This window comes from Yarrowia lipolytica, chromosome 1B (genome assembly GCF_001761485.1).
Source record: "Yarrowia lipolytica chromosome 1B, complete sequence".
Taxonomy (NCBI): domain Eukaryota; kingdom Fungi; phylum Ascomycota; class Dipodascomycetes; order Dipodascales; genus Yarrowia; species Yarrowia lipolytica.
Genome location: NC_090771.1, coordinates 1414883 through 1432410, shown reverse-complemented (window position 1 = coordinate 1432410; position 17528 = coordinate 1414883). Strand labels below are relative to the sequence as shown.

Sequence of the window (17528 nt, the reverse complement as noted above, 5' to 3'; positions counted from 1 at the left end):
CGTGAGCAGGGCTGTTGGTGTAGTGGTAACATATCTGCCTTCCATTCAGTTGTAAGCAGGTGCCAGGGGTTCAATTCCCCTACAGCTCAAAATTTTTCGGTTTCTGTATTAGCCTGACATTCAAATGACGAATACTCCCTCGTTACAGCAGTAATACTTTTTTTTTTTTTTATTAAATGTCTATCTACTTGTAGTTGTAGACAACCTGTGACCATGCTGCTGTTCCGATGAAAATACGAAGATATCTCATCAGGCTGGTGTCAAGGCTATCAGACTACAAGTTCTCATAGTTTACGGGCATCATATTGAACAAGCAAGAAGCCGACTGGTGTTTTTCTTCGACATCATACAATTAATTATTTGTAGATCCCGTTATTTACATACTGCGGAGCCACAAGTGGAACCCCTTTCACCATTATGGTCGGGATTCACATGGTGTTAGCGTTAGGCCTCCCGACGACACTTGTGCATGTCTAATCAGCGGACGTCTTTCATGAAGAGATAGTACTGTACTTGTAGTGTGAGTCCAATTAGCGGAGCCCGGGAGGGAGAAGTCCGTTATTGTAATTTGTGACATGTTGTTACCTGAGGTATGAATGACAGATGTGGTGGAAACCTCCATCGCGCTCACGGGGAGAAGGGGTATCCCATACCGATCCGGCCTTCAGTAAAAATCCAGCTCTCCGTCTTGAAAAGGTCTAGTTGCGAAACTCGGAGCTCTCCCCCTGGATCGCAAGCTAGCATCCAGATGTGCCGGTTTCTAAGCAAGAAACGACGTCCCCCACGACGACTAGGACAATGGATGGCGTGGCTCTTTGTCTGACATAGTTTGACAATCTTGCGTGTTTGGAAATCCCCGTAGAACAGTTCATTCACGCGATCTTCTGGCCCGCCTAGGTCCGTGACAAAGAAAACGATGTGCTCGCTTTCTGTGCTGCATTGCATGAGGGTCTCATAGCAGAAGATCGTACCACATGGTATTTGGGTGGCAGTTCGAGTGTGAATAAGTATTGATTCGCCTCTGATGACTCTCTTGTTGTTCGTGTTCAAGTTAAGGGTGCTTGCAGGGATGAGCCCATCCCACTGCACTTTCTTTATATGTATTTGAACTACCCAAGAGCCATCCTTGGTCTTACACACTTCTCCAGGCCAGTAGATGTGAAGGAACCCATCCACCAGTAGCGGTAATTTGAAGGACTCGTCCTCAAACTTATGAACCTCATAATCGCCCACTCTGGTGACGTCATGGCCATGGATATTGGTATCACTCCTCATGTCCTGTCTAAGCTGATCTGCGAGGAGCTCGGCTGCTTTCAACCTTTTGCGCTGGCGGGGTAACTCCGGGTCGGTAATATACCTCACTAGCGAAAGTAATGTGCTGTTCGTTGGAACTGTGAGCCATGGGTATAAGGAGAGGGCATCGGAGGTATTTAGATAGGAGTCTGCCACTCGACGAAATGTGTGGCAAACGGCGGCGAAATTCGCAACATCTTTCAGGGGTACGTGTTCAAGAACAATCAGAAGGATCTCGGGCGGCAGTATTGTCGACACTTTGCTGTTCATGTGCGGTCTCAATTGTGACACCAATATGGGAACCGTATGTTTACAAGTACTTATCAAGTGATGTGATCAGGAATAAGGTTTCAACCTATCTGAAGTTTGGGACGCAACGTACAAGTACATACTGTAGTATTTGTCGAAAAATCGACTTATGTTCACCATTCCACTGTTTACTTGTGCTGTGTTTACAGATACAATATATCGTTATGTTGTGTCACCGTATCCTATGACAAGAAAAAACGCGGGGCTATCGTCACGCGCGCTCTGGTGTGTTGAGAACCAAAATGCAGACAAAGACAACGTGCCTACTTGTAGGGTACCATGACGCAAGACTCCATCTCGCTTATGTGCCCCTCGCGCTGTACGCGCTCTAACGCATTTATTTCGCGTATCGGACCCCGAAAGCAGACCTCGGCCATTGTATTGTCGTAGTTCGATTTTTAGCTGCTTTTCAGCACAGTAAAACACTCGTTGGCTCAACAAAGCATAGGGCCAACATTCCCTGACTACAAGTAGCCTAGCTCAACGAGGTAGCTACATTCCCGAGTATCCACTGTTTGTCTCTCAGCATCTATTAATTCTTGAAGGAGAGGCACTATTATAGCTACAGTACTGAAAGATGGGTTCCACAAGTACAGTCCGATAGCCCAGTTCTTTACTGCGCCCACAATCGGCATATTGTGGACCTAGGATCTAAACACCTTCTACAAAGATTACAGTAGATAGATGGATACATGAGTGAACCATCAGGTCCCGTATATGTTACAGTACAGTATATTGAGAAATCGCACCACCGGAAAGCCTTTGTCTGCCCACCATTGTATTTTCAATGGGAAGAGCGGGGCGACTTGTTATTGCAATAGCTGTTGATAAAGAATGCTCTTTTATATCTATTACTTGTACTGGTATGTAATGTGGATGCACACATACAACATGAGGATTCTCTTCACCAGATCACCGGGGAATATTTATCTAAAGATGTTTCCTTTCAACCTATGGACGGCCTGGTTGTTATTCGATATCTTGACCTCCGTAGTGGCCATTTTCGTCGGAAGCTTAGGCCTCCTCGAGTCGGTGATAGTAGCCGACAGTACGTAAATAACAGAGTCCTCTTTGCACCATCTACGTACAAGGGAGGACAAAGCTTTTCTGGAGGCACTAAAAAAGGCTGTGGGGTATGTTTGGACTCACTCATACTCCAATAAATCTGTCCGAACGGCTCCAGACTGTTAAAGAGAGTGATCGGTTGTTATTCAAATGTCGCCGTGAACCAAGTTGGCCCCATGATTTACAAAGCCTTGTAGATTAAGCGTAGAGAAGGCTTTCACAACTTCATTATCTTTTGCGAACCCTCACCGCCAGTAGCGACTTTTAAAAAGCGATACATCATTAGGGGTACTCGTTCTTTATCTGCAACATGCCGCTCCTACATTTCTGTGACCAGCCACTAGCTAGCCACTAGATCATAATGAATGTCAATGTTTACATCACACGGTTTACATCATACGGTAATATATAAGAGTATCGAGTGTGCCCGGAAGGGAGGCAGACTGCCACGCTCGTTCAACAATGAAGCTATCATCAATTGCCATTTTCTCGGTCGCCTCCTCTACCCTGGCAACTGCCTACGTCCTCAGATGGGGTGCCCTGATCAATCCCATCAAGGATGCCATTATTTCGGGTGTGATTAATGGTCGACACCAAGATATCCCCGAGGCACAGGCAAGCTCGGAAATTAATGAATTTGTTCCTCTCATCATGAATGATGACCTGCTTCCTCTGTTCGACAATGCCGTTGATATTCTTCTTTCTCCCACATTTGAACAGAAGTTCCCTGACTGGATCAGCAGTGTTATTGCTGCCCTCGAAAAATATGAGCAAAGCCCCGACTTCACCTCTGCTACTTCACTTCTCTCAGAGTATCTGCCGCATTACGATTACCACGAAGCAGTAAACCAGGCCAGTATTACGCTAGCGAAGTCGGCCGACGGTTGGAACATCCTGAAGGCTGCGGTGCTTTCTATCTCAACCAACCCCGCCGCATCCAAGGCCATTGATGATGGACTCTTTGCTGTCACTGGTTTGATCTGTACGCTCCAGCTTACTGATGGATCTGTTTGCGACCCATACAAGACCGAGGATCCTGTTGTTCCTGCTTCAACCAGCGAGCCTGCTGTTTCTACTTCGAGCAGCGAGCCTGCTGTTTCTACTCCGAGCAGCGAACTTGTTGTTTCTACTCCGACCATCGAGTCTGAAGTCCCAGTTTCGACCAGTGAGCCCGTTGTGCCCGCGTCGACCAGCGAGTCTAATGCCCCCGTGGTGTCCTCTAAGGATGTTACTCCTGTCGAGTCCCCTACACCCATTACGACTACCAAGTCTGAAGACAACGTTGCATCGGGACTTGCCCCCGAAGAGCCCATTACTCCCATTGGGTCGTCTAAGCCCGTTACTACTGTCAAGTCTGAAGATCCCGTTGCATCTGGACTTGCCTCCGAAGAACCTATTACTGCCGAGTCCCCCCTGTCTAGTGCCTCTGGTCTGGCTTCCGGGGAGGCTTCTGTATCTTCTGACACACCTGTCTCTGCAAGCGCTAACACTGACGATACTAGCCCTCAGACCTCTGGTGTCTCCTCTTCCGGTACTCCGGAGACTGTCGCTCCCACCTCTGCACCTTCTTCAGCGTCCATCTCTAGTGCTGCTGGTGTTACGAACGGCACTGTTTTTGGGTCCTCTGAGCCGCCTACTCCCACAGTGACTAATAATACCAACAGCAGTGTAGAGAGTCCTGCTACCGCTCTTGTTAACTCTAGCCTCACATTGACCGTGACTCAATGTGACACCGAGGGACGGTGCATAACACCCACTCTGACAATCGTTACAGTTGTTCCCAAGAACGCCCCTTCCACTGTTATCAAGACTGTTTGTCCTAAGTGCGAGGGGAAGACCGTGGAAATCACCGTTCCTTGTGCTCGTGAGACCACTGACGCTTCACAGGACGAGAAGTCTTCCAAGCCTGACAAGGCGGACAAATCTGACAAGGCGGACAAGTCTGACAAGGCGGGCGAATCTGACAAGACAACGAAGACTGAGAAGACAGACAAAACCGGGAAGACAGAGGAGACAGAAGAGGCTGAGAAGGCCGATAAGACCCATGAGTCTGGTTCTTCTGATATGACTGACAAGACTGAGAAAACTGACAAGACTGAGAAAACTGACAAGACTGAGAAAACTGACAAGACCAAGAAAACTGACAAGACTGACAACTCTGAAACCCCTAAGAAGTCTGAAACCCCTAAGAAGTCTGATAACGATAGCTCTCCAAACAAGCCCGGATCATCAAACGACTCATCCAACAAGCCCACCAACACCGGCGCTGCTGATAAGCCTTCAAACGGAGGATCTGCTGAGCCCAAGCCAGTTGCCCAGGCCAACTCAGGCTCAAAGTTGGTCATCTCGGTCGGCGCACTACTTGCTGGAATTCTGGCTCTCGTTGCTTTATCGTAGCTCTAACTGTTTATAAACAATATATGTGAGATTAATGTATTCGTGCTGTGATGGTGTTGTCCATCACAAATATGGGTATCGTTGTACTTGTAGTTGTGAGTGTCTCTTGGAACCAAGCTGCTCAATTAGTTTCGGGAGGAGTACATAGTGGAAGGAGGGAATGAATGTCTTGCATACGTCATTTCCTCCTTCCGCATAGTGTATCAAGAAGTAGTAGTGTAAAGATAAGATATCGTTCAGTAGTACCGTACTTTTTCACCTTGAAAGAAGGCAAACAAAACAAAACATTATCAAGACAACCATTATATAACTGCTCGTACCGTACTGCTCCATTTACAAGAATGAAGACACAATAAAAAAACACTCCTGCGCCCATGTCTCAAGCAGTCCACTTCTGACATGCACAACTCAATGTCCAAATGACTCAAATAACCGAAAATGACTCGCATGACTCTCCTGCTTGAGTCACCACCTCTCAACAAATCAACAACAGGCACATCCGAAAGTCATTGGAAATGGATATCGCTACCTGGAAAGGCGTTGAGAATGGGAAAGTTCCCATTCCCGAACGAGTACCAGAGCATCCTAAGATGAAGAAGAAGCTCATCTTGAACGCACTGACCGCCAACGCGCCTACTAATGTGAATCAGGGACTATGGAGACACCCTGGACACAAGGGCAAGAATTTCAATGACATTGAGTACTGGGTCGAGCTTGCACAGGTCCTTGAAAGAGGTAAGTTCCATGCCCTGTTCATCGTCGACATTGGAGGCGTCTATGACGTCTACAAGGGAAGTAAGGACCCTGGAATCAAAGCTGGCACCCAATATCCCATCAACGATCCCCTTTACCTCGTGCCTGCGTTGACAATGGTCACCAAGTCTCTGGGGTTTGCTATTACCGCCTCCACTACTTATGATGTTCCATTTGCTCTGGCCCGAAGGTACTCCACTGTTGACCATATATCAAAAGGACGAGTTGGGTGGAACATTGTCACTTCTTTCCTGGAGAGTGGAGCAAAGAATCATGGTAATGATCTTCAAACTCCTCATGATGAACGATATGCCATTGCCAATGAATTCATGGACGTCTGCTACAAGCTGTGGGAGTCCTCCTGGAGGGAAGATGCCATCAAGGCTGACATTGAATCCAACACCTTTGCCGAGCCTACTCTTGTCCGATACATTGACCATAATGAAAAATACTTCAATGTTCCTGGACCTCATATCTGCTCACCATCAGTCCAGAGAACACCATTCCTGTACCAGGCAGGTATGTCCAAAGCTGGACGGGACTTTGCAGCCAAGCATGCCGAGGCCATCTTCTTGCAGGCTCCTTCACCCGAGTACGTCAGATCTTCTGTTGATGACATTAGAAAAACTGCTGCTAACTACGGCCGCGATCCCCAATCGTTGAAGTTCATTCCCTCCATGTTTGTGTGCGTAGCAGAGACTGACGAGGAAGCCAAGGCCAAGTATGACGAGTACTTCTCTTACATCGATCGTGAGGGAGCTCTTGTTTTATTTGGAGGGTGGTTCGGAATGGATCTTGGAATCTACGACGACGACGAGGATCTCAGGAAGGTGGACAATGTCGCCATCAGCAAAGCTATCTCTCAATGGGCCGATTCCAGTAAAACTCCCGATGCCCTGTGGAACAAGGCTCGTGTTGCTGAGGAACTGGCACTTGGTGGACGATCCGACATTGTCATTGGATCCCCTACCACTGTTGCTGACCGTATGGAAGAGTGGATTGAAGTTGGAGACATCGACGGCTTCAACATGCAGTCTGCTATTGTCCCTGGCACTTACATTGATATTGTGGACTTGCTTATTCCCGAATTACAGAAGCGAGGACGTTTCTGGAACGACTACGCCGTCCCCGGTGGTTCCCTCAGAGAGAACATGTATGCTACTCCTGGTGATTCACATCTGAGGTCCCACCATCCAGGTTCGAAATTCTCTTGGAACAAGGATGACCCCTTCCCTCTGGAGTCCCACAAGCGGGCCAAAAGATGATCGTACTTCAAGTTTATAATACATTAATATAAAGCTATGGCCGTCTAAATAATTAGGCGTCAGCATCAGTCTCTAGTTTGGCTTCAGGCTCGGCCGATTGCTCGGTATCAGGTTCCACGGACTCCTCCGACTTGCCCTCAGTTTCCGAAGACTTAGTTTTATCGCCATCCTCTCGCTTTCTCTTTCTGTTTCGCACCTGGGTGGCATTGACCTCCTCGTTAGGGAAAACTCGGGTTCCATGCACAAGGTATCCTCCTCCGCCTCTCGAGGTCATGCTGGGATGCATTCGGCCGAGAATTGTCTGGTACTTTCGAACTCGAGATTCCCAGATAGAGGGAGCAAGAACCCGCAGGTCCTTGAGCATGAGCTGTGACACCTCGGTGACCACCTCCTTGTACTCGGAGTAGACAACCACAGGTCGAGAGCCTCCGATTGCGTGCAATGTTCGGTCCACAATAGAGGCGGGATGCAAAGTAGAAGCCACAATGAGGCCGTCGAAGCCCTGGTTGGCCACCAGATCGTTGACATTCTGAAGCTCCAGCCACCGGTTTCGCTTTCGGAAATATGCTCCTCGGTTTCGAGGCTTCATGGACGCAATCTGTTCGGGGGTCTTCTCAGGCACCTCCTCCTCGCCCTCGGGCTCAAAGAATTGCAGCCAGTTTATGCTTTTGATCATTCGATCCTGGAGCTCTGTGGGCATGGACAGGTACTTGAGAGCGTCGAGGTTGGGGTGCTCGTTCTCGTGGGCAACGACAATAAGGCCCTCTCCAGCCATTCGCTCCATAAGCGCCGCGGTAAGAACACCAGTAGTCTCATCAACAACCAAATACTTGCCTCCAGGTCGAACATTAGCCATACTCAGCAGAAGGGCCAGCATCTCTTGGCTCATGTCCAGCACCTTCTTGTAATCCTTCTCGAGGTAGAAATCGAGCAGCAGGGACGAACACATAGGCTGGGGAGTGAACCGTCGCAGGTACTTTTGCTCTTTTCTTCGCAAATATTTCTCCTTGGAGAAGGCGGTCTTCTTGTGGAACTCGTTGTGGCCCTTGATAACATGGTCGATGATGTCCTTTCCTGACAGCGTTTTCTGTTTCTTCATCTCCTCAATCTCGGCCATTGACAGAGTCTGTGACTCAGAAGTGTCAATAAGCGTCTGGTTGGTCTCCTCGGGTTCCAGCAGCGCTCCCTTGGCTCCCACTACGTAGTCATGGTCGTCCACTCCCTCCTGGATGATCCGCAGTCGTTTGTCTTCCTGGATTTCAAACGTGTAACCGTAGGGCAGTCCTAGGATGTCGTTGACCTGAAACGAGCCGAATTTGCCAATAGAAATGGTCTGGTTGGGAATCAGCTTGACCACTCGGAAGTTTTCCGACGGCAACTTGACCATGCAGTAAGTGTTGGGCTGAATTCGAGGGTTGTCGAAGATGAAGGGTGGCGACTCGGGCTTGGAGCTCTTTCGGTGCACCTGTGTCTGTCTCGCAGAAACGGGCTCCTGCTGCTGAGCCGCGTCTTTCATTTCAACGTCCATGGTAGGCGTATTTTCAGTAAATGTAGGAAGGTGTGATATTGGCCCGTTAGATGTGCTGCAGGATTAGCTTTTTTAGTCGAAAAATTTGGGAGTAGAGTTTGAATTTTTTTAGGACTACATGCACCCAGAAATCAGAGCCCATCTAGCTCACTACTCACTACACACTACACTACACAATGGGTCGACGAGCCAAGAACAAGCAGGGAGTTCCACCTACTCTGGAGGAGCAGACCCAGGGACCCGCTCCCGTGCGAAAAGACAAGAAAAACAAGAAGGATTTCAAGGTAACTAAGCCCGATCGAAAGACTAAAAAGGTGAAGGAGATCCCTCAGCTGCCTGTTGAGGAGGCTGAAGAGGAGCTCCCCGAGGAGGAGGATGACGATGTTGTCCGGGAGAAGATGACTCTGTTCGATGACTCTGATGATGAGGAGATGGACAACGATGAGTTTGATATTGAGGATGGCTCTGATGATGAGGTGTACGACTCTGATGACGAGACCCACCACAAGCCTATGTTCTCTGATGACGAGGGTGATGAGGACGAGCTCAACGCCGCCAACATGGAGGCTATGTCTCGACGGCTAGACGACGAGGAAGAGTCCGACGAAGAGATGGCGGAGGAAGAGCTGATGGAGCTCATGAAGCAGCACCAGAACCCCCGAGCACAGATTCTGCCTACCGCAGAGGCTGCTGCCGCCGAGGCCCAACTGCCTCCGGATCTGCATGTTGTTCGAACCCGAATTCTGGAAATCGTCAAGGTTCTGGAGGACTTCAAGGGTCTGGCCGAGGAGGGCAAGTCCCGAAACGACTACACCACACAGCTGCTCAAGGATATCTGCTCCTACTACGGCTACAACGAGTACCTTGCCGAGAAGCTGTTCAATCTGTTCACTCCTTCTGAGGCTATCGAGTTCTTTGAGGCCAACGAGGTGCCCCGACCCGTCACCATTCGAGCAAACACCCTCAAGACTCGACGACGAGACCTTGCCCAGTCTTTGGTCAACCGAGGTGTCAACCTGCAGCCCATTGGAAAGTGGACCAAGGTTGGACTGCAGATTTTCGACTCTGCCGTGCCCATTGGAGCAACCCCTGAGTACCTGTGTGGTCACTACATTTTGCAGGCTGCCTCTTCTTTCCTGCCCGTCATGGCAATGGACCCCCAGGAGGGCGAGCGAGTGCTCGACATGGCAGCTTCTCCCGGAGGAAAGACCACCTACATCTCTGCTCTGATGAAGAACACAGGTATGGTTTTCGCCAACGATGTTTCCAAGCCCCGAATCAAGTCTCTGATTGCTAACATCCACCGTCTGGGTTGTAAGAACACCGTGGTCTGCAACTATGACGCCCGAGAGTTCCCCAAGGTGATTGGAGGCTTCGACCGAATCCTGCTGGATGCCCCCTGTTCTGGTACTGGAGTCATCTCAAAGGACCAGGCTGTTAAGACCAACCGATCCGAGAAGGACTTCATCCAACTCCCGCATCTGCAGAAGCAGCTTCTTCTTTCCGCTATTGACTCCGTCGACGCCAACTCCGCCACTGGCGGTGTCATTGTCTACTCGACGTGTTCCGTCATGGTGGAGGAAAACGAGGCTGTAGTTGATTACGCTCTTCGAAAGCGACCCAATGTGCGACTGGTGGAGACCGGTCTGGAGATTGGAAAGGAGGGGTTCACCTCATTCCGAGGAAAGACCTTCTCGCCCAAACTCAAGCTCACCAGACGATACTACCCTCACACTTACAACGTTGACGGCTTCTACGTGGCCAAGTTCCAGAAAATTGCACCATCGCCTCAGGACAAGACCAAGGCCGGTGCCCGAGAAAAGGAGGAGGCTGCCCGAGCCGAGGAGGAGGAGGAGCGTCTCATCAACGACGATTTCGCTGCCTTCGACAACGAGGAGGATTCCGCCATCATCGACTCTGCCCGACGATCCCAGCTCAGACGAAAGGGTATCAAGCCTCTGCCCGGCAAGCCCAAGGACAAGAAGGTGGCTACCAAGGACGAGTAAAGTATATAGAAATCATTATTTTAACGGTATATTAATTAAGAGTGTAGAGTGGCGTAAACTGCTCCCTGCGGACTGGGTGTTATATGTTTCCAAGTAGTAGCTACATCTACAAGTGCGGTATGTGCTCATATACAGTACTGTGTATTGTGTTCTGTCATAAATCATAAATTATAAAACTACAAATAGGAAGAGTTGCCAAAAGCATGCTCCTTGATATAATCTGGACCCATTTCCTCATACATGGCCCGCGTGACCCGAGAGTTCTTGTAGTCGTCCGTCTTGGACCACTTGGCCATACCCATCCATGCATCAGTCTCAGGATGAGCGGCACTTCGAACCTGTAGAGGAGAACCAGCTGGCAACAGAGAACGCAGCTCAGCAGTCAGACGAGCATCAAAGTTGGGCACCTGAGAGTATCCACCAGTGACAAACACGTCCTTGAGCATGACGGAGGCTGTTTCCGAAGGAAACCGCTTGGTCAAAATGTCTCCACACACCTCAGCAACACCAGCCTGATCAATACCGGCAATGGTGGGCTGGAACAGCACCTCAGGCACCCGGATTCGCTCCACATTAAGATGCAGCTGGTTCTGCTGTTCTTGGCTTTCGGGGTTGTACTCCGTGGGTCCGTGGAGGAACATGTGCAGCAATGACGACTTCCAGTCGGTCTGGCTCTCGAGAAGATTCTCCTCTGTGAACTCGTCGTCAAACTCGAGAAGATTGGCCTCAAGCTCAGCCAGAGCAGCTCGCTCGTTCTCCTCCTCTTCACTGTCGCTCTGGTTGGCAATATCATTGTAAATGGACCAGTCCTGATCATCCGCTCCAAAGGTATCATCGGGATCGTCATCGATACCAGCGCCGGGTCGTGCTCGTTTAGTAGCACGAGTATCTGCAGCCAAAGACGCAATGTTCTTCATTCGCATTTTGGAGGCCATGGATTTTCGGTTTCGAAGTTCCTTCTGCATCTTGGCCCGTTCCTTTTGGCGGGCCAGAATCGCGTTTCGCTTCTCTCGCTTGTCCTCAACCCATCCGGCCAGATCCGTGATTCGCCACTCTTCGTCCTTACGTTTCTCCTCCTCAATACGTGCCTTTTCAGCCTCCTTTTCTTCCTTGGCCCTGATTCGAGCCTCGTAATTGGCTCTCAGAAGCCGCTGATGTCGCTTTTCCTTGATTTGCAAGGGGGTGAGCTCTTCGTCGGGGACATCTGCGAGAGGAAACTCGGGAACGACCTCCTCTTCCTCCACATCCTGGTTGAGACTCTTTCGAATTGTTCTCTCCAGCTCGGCAATCTTCTTGTTCATGGACTTAACGTCCTTGAATCCCTCCGAGTCGAGGATTCTTCGCGCCTCCCGCTTGCCCTGTCTGTCGTCGCCCAGATCCTCCAGAATCTGCGCCTGCTGCCTATAATACTGCAGGTCATTTTCCCGTTCAGCCAGCTTCTCGGCTCTTTTCGCAGCAGCCTGCTCTTGCAGTCGTCGACCGCTCTCTTTGCGACGCTCTGCGATTCGTTCCAGCTCCTCGGCGCTCTTTTCGGCCTTGACGGTCTCAATGTACGGTGCCTGGATCACGCGTTCTCGTTTTTCCAAACCATCCATATCCAAAAAGCCATCCAGTTCCTCCTTGTATCCGTCTGACACGTAGCAGTGATTCTCGAGGATTTTGGTGGTCTGCGTCGCCGACAGCTTGAGCGGGAAAGTGGGGTACTTGAGCTGTAGAAGCTGGGCCAGAAAGGCCGAGGCTGTCCGTCCTCCCCAAGTGATTCGCTTTGTCAGTTCTCGCTGAGCAATACCATCAATGACAGGAATGATGTGAGTGGCCTCATTTCCGACTGACAAAACCAAGCCAGTCTTTCCGTCGTTGGCGTAGTACGAAAATAGAGCGTCGACCCCGAGAGCTACTGACCTCACTCCGTAGCCCTCAAACAGCACCTGCTGCAAATTTCGCCGCTGGGCAGCAGGTGAAGACATGAGCTCGTTCATGATAATGTGATTGTCCACACACCCGTCGCTGCCTACGCGCAGCTTGGCAAATGTGTAGTCCAGAACCTCCTCAGCCACTGTCCAATTAGACACCAGAGCTCCATCGTAGGGCGATCGGGCCGACAGCCGGGTCGACGGCTCAATGAAGTTGTCATATCCCACCGTGGTGGCGCCTGCCAGTCCAGGACCAGCGCTTTTTCGTTCTCGGTACTTTCCTGTCAACGTGGGAAACACGAGGTTGGGTCCGTTGGTGTCAGTGTATCCCGCTCGGGTCATGTGGGTTCCAAAATCGATGGCGATGGTGGATCCAGCGCTCCACTCGAATGGCACGTTCGGCTGTGGCCGCCATTCAATGTCTGTCAGTTTGTGCATTGTGATGTAGTAGTACTGTGGTGTTTTATCTTCAATACTACAGTATGTAGTAGATCGCTACATTACCATATGCACTGGAATTGTCTGCACAGTCCCAACATGCAGTGCAGTGCCATGTGCAGTTGTAGTTGGTGAGGTGTTGAGAAAGAGAGATGATGGAGTGTTAAAGGAGCTATGCAGGAGATGGACATGTAGAAGTCGGTTTGGACAATTTCCATACCCGATGAAAAAAAAAACACCCTCAATCGTATTCTGACTCTGGACATCAACTGTTTGACCACGCAGCACCTCTCGCACCCCTGACCCACACCCTTCACATCTAACCAATTACAGTAAGTAATCAAGTAACTCATCCAAGTAACCTTACCTACGCTACTCTAAACACACCACCACCGACAGAAATGCCTCATAGGGGCAATACATCCGATTGAACAGCTATTTCAACCCCAGACAAGAATGTGTAGACTTGAAAAACGTCATGAACGCTTGGACCACCTCCCCATTCATTCCCACACTCCCACAGCTGATACAATCCAACTCAATTACAGACACAGCCAAACTCAGTTACCTTCCAGCGAAGCACGTTTACAGTATCGTACAACCAGGAGCATCATCCCTCTGCACAACACACTACACAATGCCAGCAGACCCTCAGACCATCCAGGGCTACAATGTCGTGACGCTCTTGAAGCGGTGAGTCAATTGACACGAAATGAACCCTCCAAGTCACCCACTAACCCAGTCTCGAAGCCGCCACGTCTCGTCTTGAAGACCTGACCTCCGCTCAAAAGGCGCATGTTGACGAGCGAGGTCCCCAGAACGCTGCAGCGACCAAGGCTGGCGTTGATGCGCCCTCCCGATCCTCTGCTGCTCCCGCTGCTCCCGCTGCCGCCACTTCTTCTGCTGCAGCCGATGCCGACCTGCCCAAGTGGATCTCCGAGTTTGATGCTCTCATCAAGACCCACGTTGACCCCTTTGTCGCTACCTCCAAGCAGCTCGATGCCACCATTGGCGAGCAGGCCGAGGCTTTCAAGAAGGCCTTCGATGCCCAGCGAGACTTCTTGGCTGTCGCTGCTGTCGCCAAGAAGCCTGAACCCACCTCTTCCGCCTTTGCTGAGCTTGTCAAGCCCATCTCCTCCAACGTGGAGTCCATCATGAACATCCGTGAAAAGACCAGAGACCCCAAGGTGTCGTCTCATCTGGCCACCGTGGCCGAGGGAGCTCCCCTGGTCGGATGGGTCGCCTCAGACCTGCCTCTTCCTCTCATTGGCGACTTCAAGGACTCCGCTCAGTTCTACTCCAACCGGGTGCTCAAGGACTTCAAGAGCGTGGACCCCAAGCATGTGGAATGGGTCAAGGGTTTCAACGGCATCGCCGACGCTCTCCAAGCCTACGTCAAGGAGTTCCACACCACCGGTCCCACCTGGAAGGTTGGAGGTATCCCTGTTGAGGAGGCTCTAAAGACTCAATCCAAGTCTGTCGCTGCTCCCACTGCTGTCCCCGCTCCCGGTGGAGCTCCTGCCACAGGAGGAGGCCCTCCTCCTCCTCCTCCCCCTCCTCCTCCTCCTGCTAGCATCTACGAGACAGACTCTGCTGCTCCTGCTGCTCCTTCTGGTGGTATGGGTGCAGTGTTTGCTGACCTGTCCAAGGGCGAGGCTGTCACTGCTGGTCTGCGAAAGGTCGACAAGAGCGAAATGACCCACAAAAACCCCGATCTGCGAAAACAGGACCCTGTTGGCGCCTCCGGAAAGGCAGCTCGACCTCTTCCTCCCAAAAAGCCCGGATCTTTGTCTAAGGCCACTCCTGCTGCCCCTGCCCCCAAGCAGCGACCCGCCAAGACCGAGCTGCTTGACACGAAATGGTTTGTTGAGAACTACGAGGGCGACCAGAACATTGTCATCGAGGGCGAGATGAACCAGGGTGTCATGATCGAGAACTGCAACAACTCAACGGTGCAGATCAAGGGCAAGGTGTCGGCTGTGTCTCTCAACAACTGTAAGAAGCTTGGTCTTCTGGTGGAGAACCTGGTTTCTGGAGTTGACGTGATTCGATGCAAGGACTACGCCATCCAGGTGACTGGTGTTACCCCCATGGTCACTATTGACCAGAGTGACGGAGGACAGATCTATCTGTCCAAGGAGAGCATTGGTGCTGAGGTGTATACTTCGCAGACCACTTCCTTAAACATCAACATCCCCACCGACGATGGAGACTATGAGGAAGTGCCTGTTCCCGAGCAGCTCATCCACAAGATTGTCAACGGCAAGCTCGTCACCTCTGTTGTTGATCACAGCAGTGGTTAATATTTAATAACATTGATACGAAAGATGTAGGATACAGTATGTATACCAACAGTATCGCTACAAAAAGTACGGCACAAGTAACTGTCATATATATACTGTATTTCCGAAATCATATTTGTTACAACACAAGTACATACAGTACATACTACGAATGTCGTGGAATGTGATAAAGACGAATATGATGGACATTGACGTTACTATGCTTTCCGTATTCATCTATCCATATTAATACAAGTAGTGCTACAGTAATTGCACATTTTATACAAGTACATACTGTACATACTATAGTATGTACAACAGTTGAGACCGGTCTCTACAGTATTCAAATTTCGCTTTCAATGCTAATACAGTATATACAAACTACTTCTTAATGTAGTATAAGTTGGCAAACTCGTGGTTGATCAGAGGGAAGGGAGAAATGACCTCCGACATTCCGGGTCGGGCAACAGGGTCTCGCAGGTAGACGGCGGAGCAGGTAGTGAAGTCAACCTCAATGTGGTGGGGGTAGATAACCGAAGGAGAAATGAAGGGTCGGAATCTCCAGGGTGTAAAGTAGGGCTTAGAGATATCCTGTCGGCCGTACAGATGCTTCTTCTGCCAGGGGAACTCCTGGGCGACCTCGGCCTCGTTTTCAGCGGCTTCGGCAGCATCAATCTTCTCTCGCAGAGGTCCTAGCAGCTGCAGCCATCGGGGGTTGACCTCGGTGTCCTGGACAGAGGGATTCAGCAGCTTTTGCTGATGCTCATTGTAGCTGTCGTGGATAGAGTCAGCCACGTTGGTCTTCATTTCCTGGATGAGGCATCGGGCGGCGTAGACCACCTTTCGCTCCTCGACTCCGGCAAACTCGGCTTTTCGCGAAATTAGACAGCTGGACACAATGTTCTTCGTATGAGGGCTCTCGATGGACGAGACGTGGTTGATGTCCTTGGGATGGATAGCAAACTCCAGCTTCTTGGAGCCGATGCCCGCCATGTTCTTGTTTCGCTGCTCAATAAGATGATTGGCATTGGAGCGCACGGTCTCGGCCTTCTTTTGCTCAGCAGAGCCCTCTACCGCGGCCTCAGCCTTTGTCTCAGCCTCCTGGGCCAGCTTGGTGGATCGCTCGTTGAGAAGCTCAATGACGGCCTCGGGGGTTAGGAAACCCTCAGCAGTGGGAGCGACCGGGTCCGCACCGTTGGCAGGGAACTGCTGGTCAATTAGCTTGAGTAGCTTCTCACCCAGAACCTTGGTATCGTCAGTCTGGGTCTTAAGAAACTCGTCTCGGCCAGTGATGAGATCCTCGAAGATGGCAGCGGAGCACAGCTCTCGGAGACGGGCCAGCATGGCCTGGAAGGCCACCTCGTTGGCCTTCTGAAGCTGCATCTGCGTCTTGGGGTCCATCAGCTTTCCAGCCTCTCGCTTCTTGATCTTGTCGAGACGCACGTTCCACATCTTCTCAGGATCATCGTTGCACTTTTTGATGTACTGGTTGTACTTTTTGATCTGTCGGTTGTCGATCTTGACAGCCTCCTCAACGGAAGGCTTGGCCTTACCGGCAGCAAAGAGGACCTTCTCGGGCTTGACTGAGATGAGATCTCCGGGCTTGAGGGTGTAGGAGGCATGCTTGATCTTGACTCCATTGACAGTCACATTGCCCTGTCGAATAAACTGGCCGGCCTGTCGAATGGATGCGGCAAACATGGACCGGAACACGGCAAAGTCCAGTCGCTTCTCCAGATGCACAAACGTCTGCATGGCAAACGGCGTCTTGAGCTTTTTGTTGCCCTCGGCATCAAACTCCAGCATCTGATCGTCGAATCGGTTAGCCATGATTCCTTCGGAGGTCACGTCGTCTCCCAGAGGCAGAACCACACCCTGCAGCTTCTTGGGGATCTGAGTGGTCAAGGTACCCTCTCGAATGTGTTCTCCATGATAGGCTCGCAGCTCTCGCTTGGAGGCCCACTTCTTCTGGAAAAGCGTCTTTTCATCCCGCAGAAAGTCCGTCTTCTTGTACAAGTTGTACAGGTTGCGGGGGTTCCATGAGGCTCGCACCTTACCTCGAGCCAGAGAGAAGAGGTTTTTCGCTTTATGGGGCATTTTGGGGTGGTGATGTATATCTTGTGATTGAATTTTTCACTCAGATGCACGGTAGGGTAACTGAGGTGTAGGTGGGAGTAAATGAGAGGTGACAAAAGTCCCAATCTTAAGAGAGTTTGGTGATGTGTAAATGTTAGTTGGGGGTTAGTTGGAAGTTAGTTGAAAGTGCTACAGACAATGTA

The 17528-nt window shown here is 50.5% G+C and overlaps 8 protein-coding genes and 1 non-coding gene across 9 annotated transcripts; 5 read left to right on the top strand and 4 right to left on the bottom strand.

Annotated features, from left to right (window-relative positions):
- Positions 1–8: 8 nt before the first annotated feature.
- On the top strand, positions 9–89 carry YALI1_B14324r. The gene has a single exon. It is a non-coding gene; the product is annotated as a tRNA-Gly (tRNA).
- A 538-nt stretch (positions 90–627) lies between these two features.
- On the bottom strand, positions 628–1563 carry YALI1_B14308g (uncharacterized protein; the record flags this gene model as incomplete). Its single annotated transcript, XM_068282066.1, has 1 exon — positions 628–1563. The coding sequence occupies one exon, from the start codon at positions 1561–1563 to the stop codon at positions 628–630; it is 936 nt and encodes a 311-aa protein (XP_068138167.1).
- A 1566-nt stretch (positions 1564–3129) lies between these two features.
- YALI1_B14292g (uncharacterized protein) lies at positions 3130–5064 on the top strand (the record flags this gene model as incomplete). Its single annotated transcript, XM_500729.3, has 1 exon — positions 3130–5064. The coding sequence occupies one exon, from the start codon at positions 3130–3132 to the stop codon at positions 5062–5064; it is 1935 nt and encodes a 644-aa protein (XP_500729.3).
- Positions 5065–5579: 515 nt separating this feature from the next.
- Positions 5580–7082, top strand: YALI1_B14268g (uncharacterized protein; the record flags this gene model as incomplete). Its single annotated transcript, XM_500728.3, has 1 exon — positions 5580–7082. One exon carries the CDS (start codon positions 5580–5582, stop codon positions 7080–7082), a length of 1503 nt encoding a protein of 500 aa, XP_500728.3.
- A 52-nt stretch (positions 7083–7134) lies between these two features.
- Positions 7135–8610, bottom strand: YALI1_B14238g (uncharacterized protein; the record flags this gene model as incomplete). The annotated part of the gene is made up of 1 exon (XM_500727.3): positions 7135–8610. The coding sequence occupies one exon, from the start codon at positions 8608–8610 to the stop codon at positions 7135–7137; it is 1476 nt and encodes a 491-aa protein (XP_500727.2).
- Positions 8611–8786: 176 nt separating this feature from the next.
- On the top strand, positions 8787–10616 carry YALI1_B14236g (uncharacterized protein; the record flags this gene model as incomplete). The annotated part of the gene is made up of 1 exon (XM_500726.3): positions 8787–10616. The coding sequence occupies one exon, from the start codon at positions 8787–8789 to the stop codon at positions 10614–10616; it is 1830 nt and encodes a 609-aa protein (XP_500726.1).
- A 176-nt stretch (positions 10617–10792) lies between these two features.
- Positions 10793–12967, bottom strand: YALI1_B14194g (uncharacterized protein; the record flags this gene model as incomplete). The annotated part of the gene is made up of 1 exon (XM_500725.1): positions 10793–12967. One exon carries the CDS (start codon positions 12965–12967, stop codon positions 10793–10795), a length of 2175 nt encoding a protein of 724 aa, XP_500725.1.
- Positions 12968–13604: 637 nt separating this feature from the next.
- YALI1_B14187g (uncharacterized protein) lies at positions 13605–15270 on the top strand (the record flags this gene model as incomplete). The annotated part of the gene is made up of 2 exons (XM_500724.3): positions 13605–13660; positions 13710–15270. 2 exons carry the CDS (start codon positions 13605–13607, stop codon positions 15268–15270), a joined length of 1617 nt encoding a protein of 538 aa, XP_500724.3.
- A 360-nt stretch (positions 15271–15630) lies between these two features.
- YALI1_B14150g (mitochondrial 37S ribosomal protein uS4m) lies at positions 15631–17346 on the bottom strand (the record flags this gene model as incomplete). The annotated part of the gene is made up of 1 exon (XM_500723.3): positions 15631–17346. One exon carries the CDS (start codon positions 17344–17346, stop codon positions 15631–15633), a length of 1716 nt encoding a protein of 571 aa, XP_500723.1.
- Between the last annotated feature and the right edge of the window lie 182 nt (positions 17347–17528).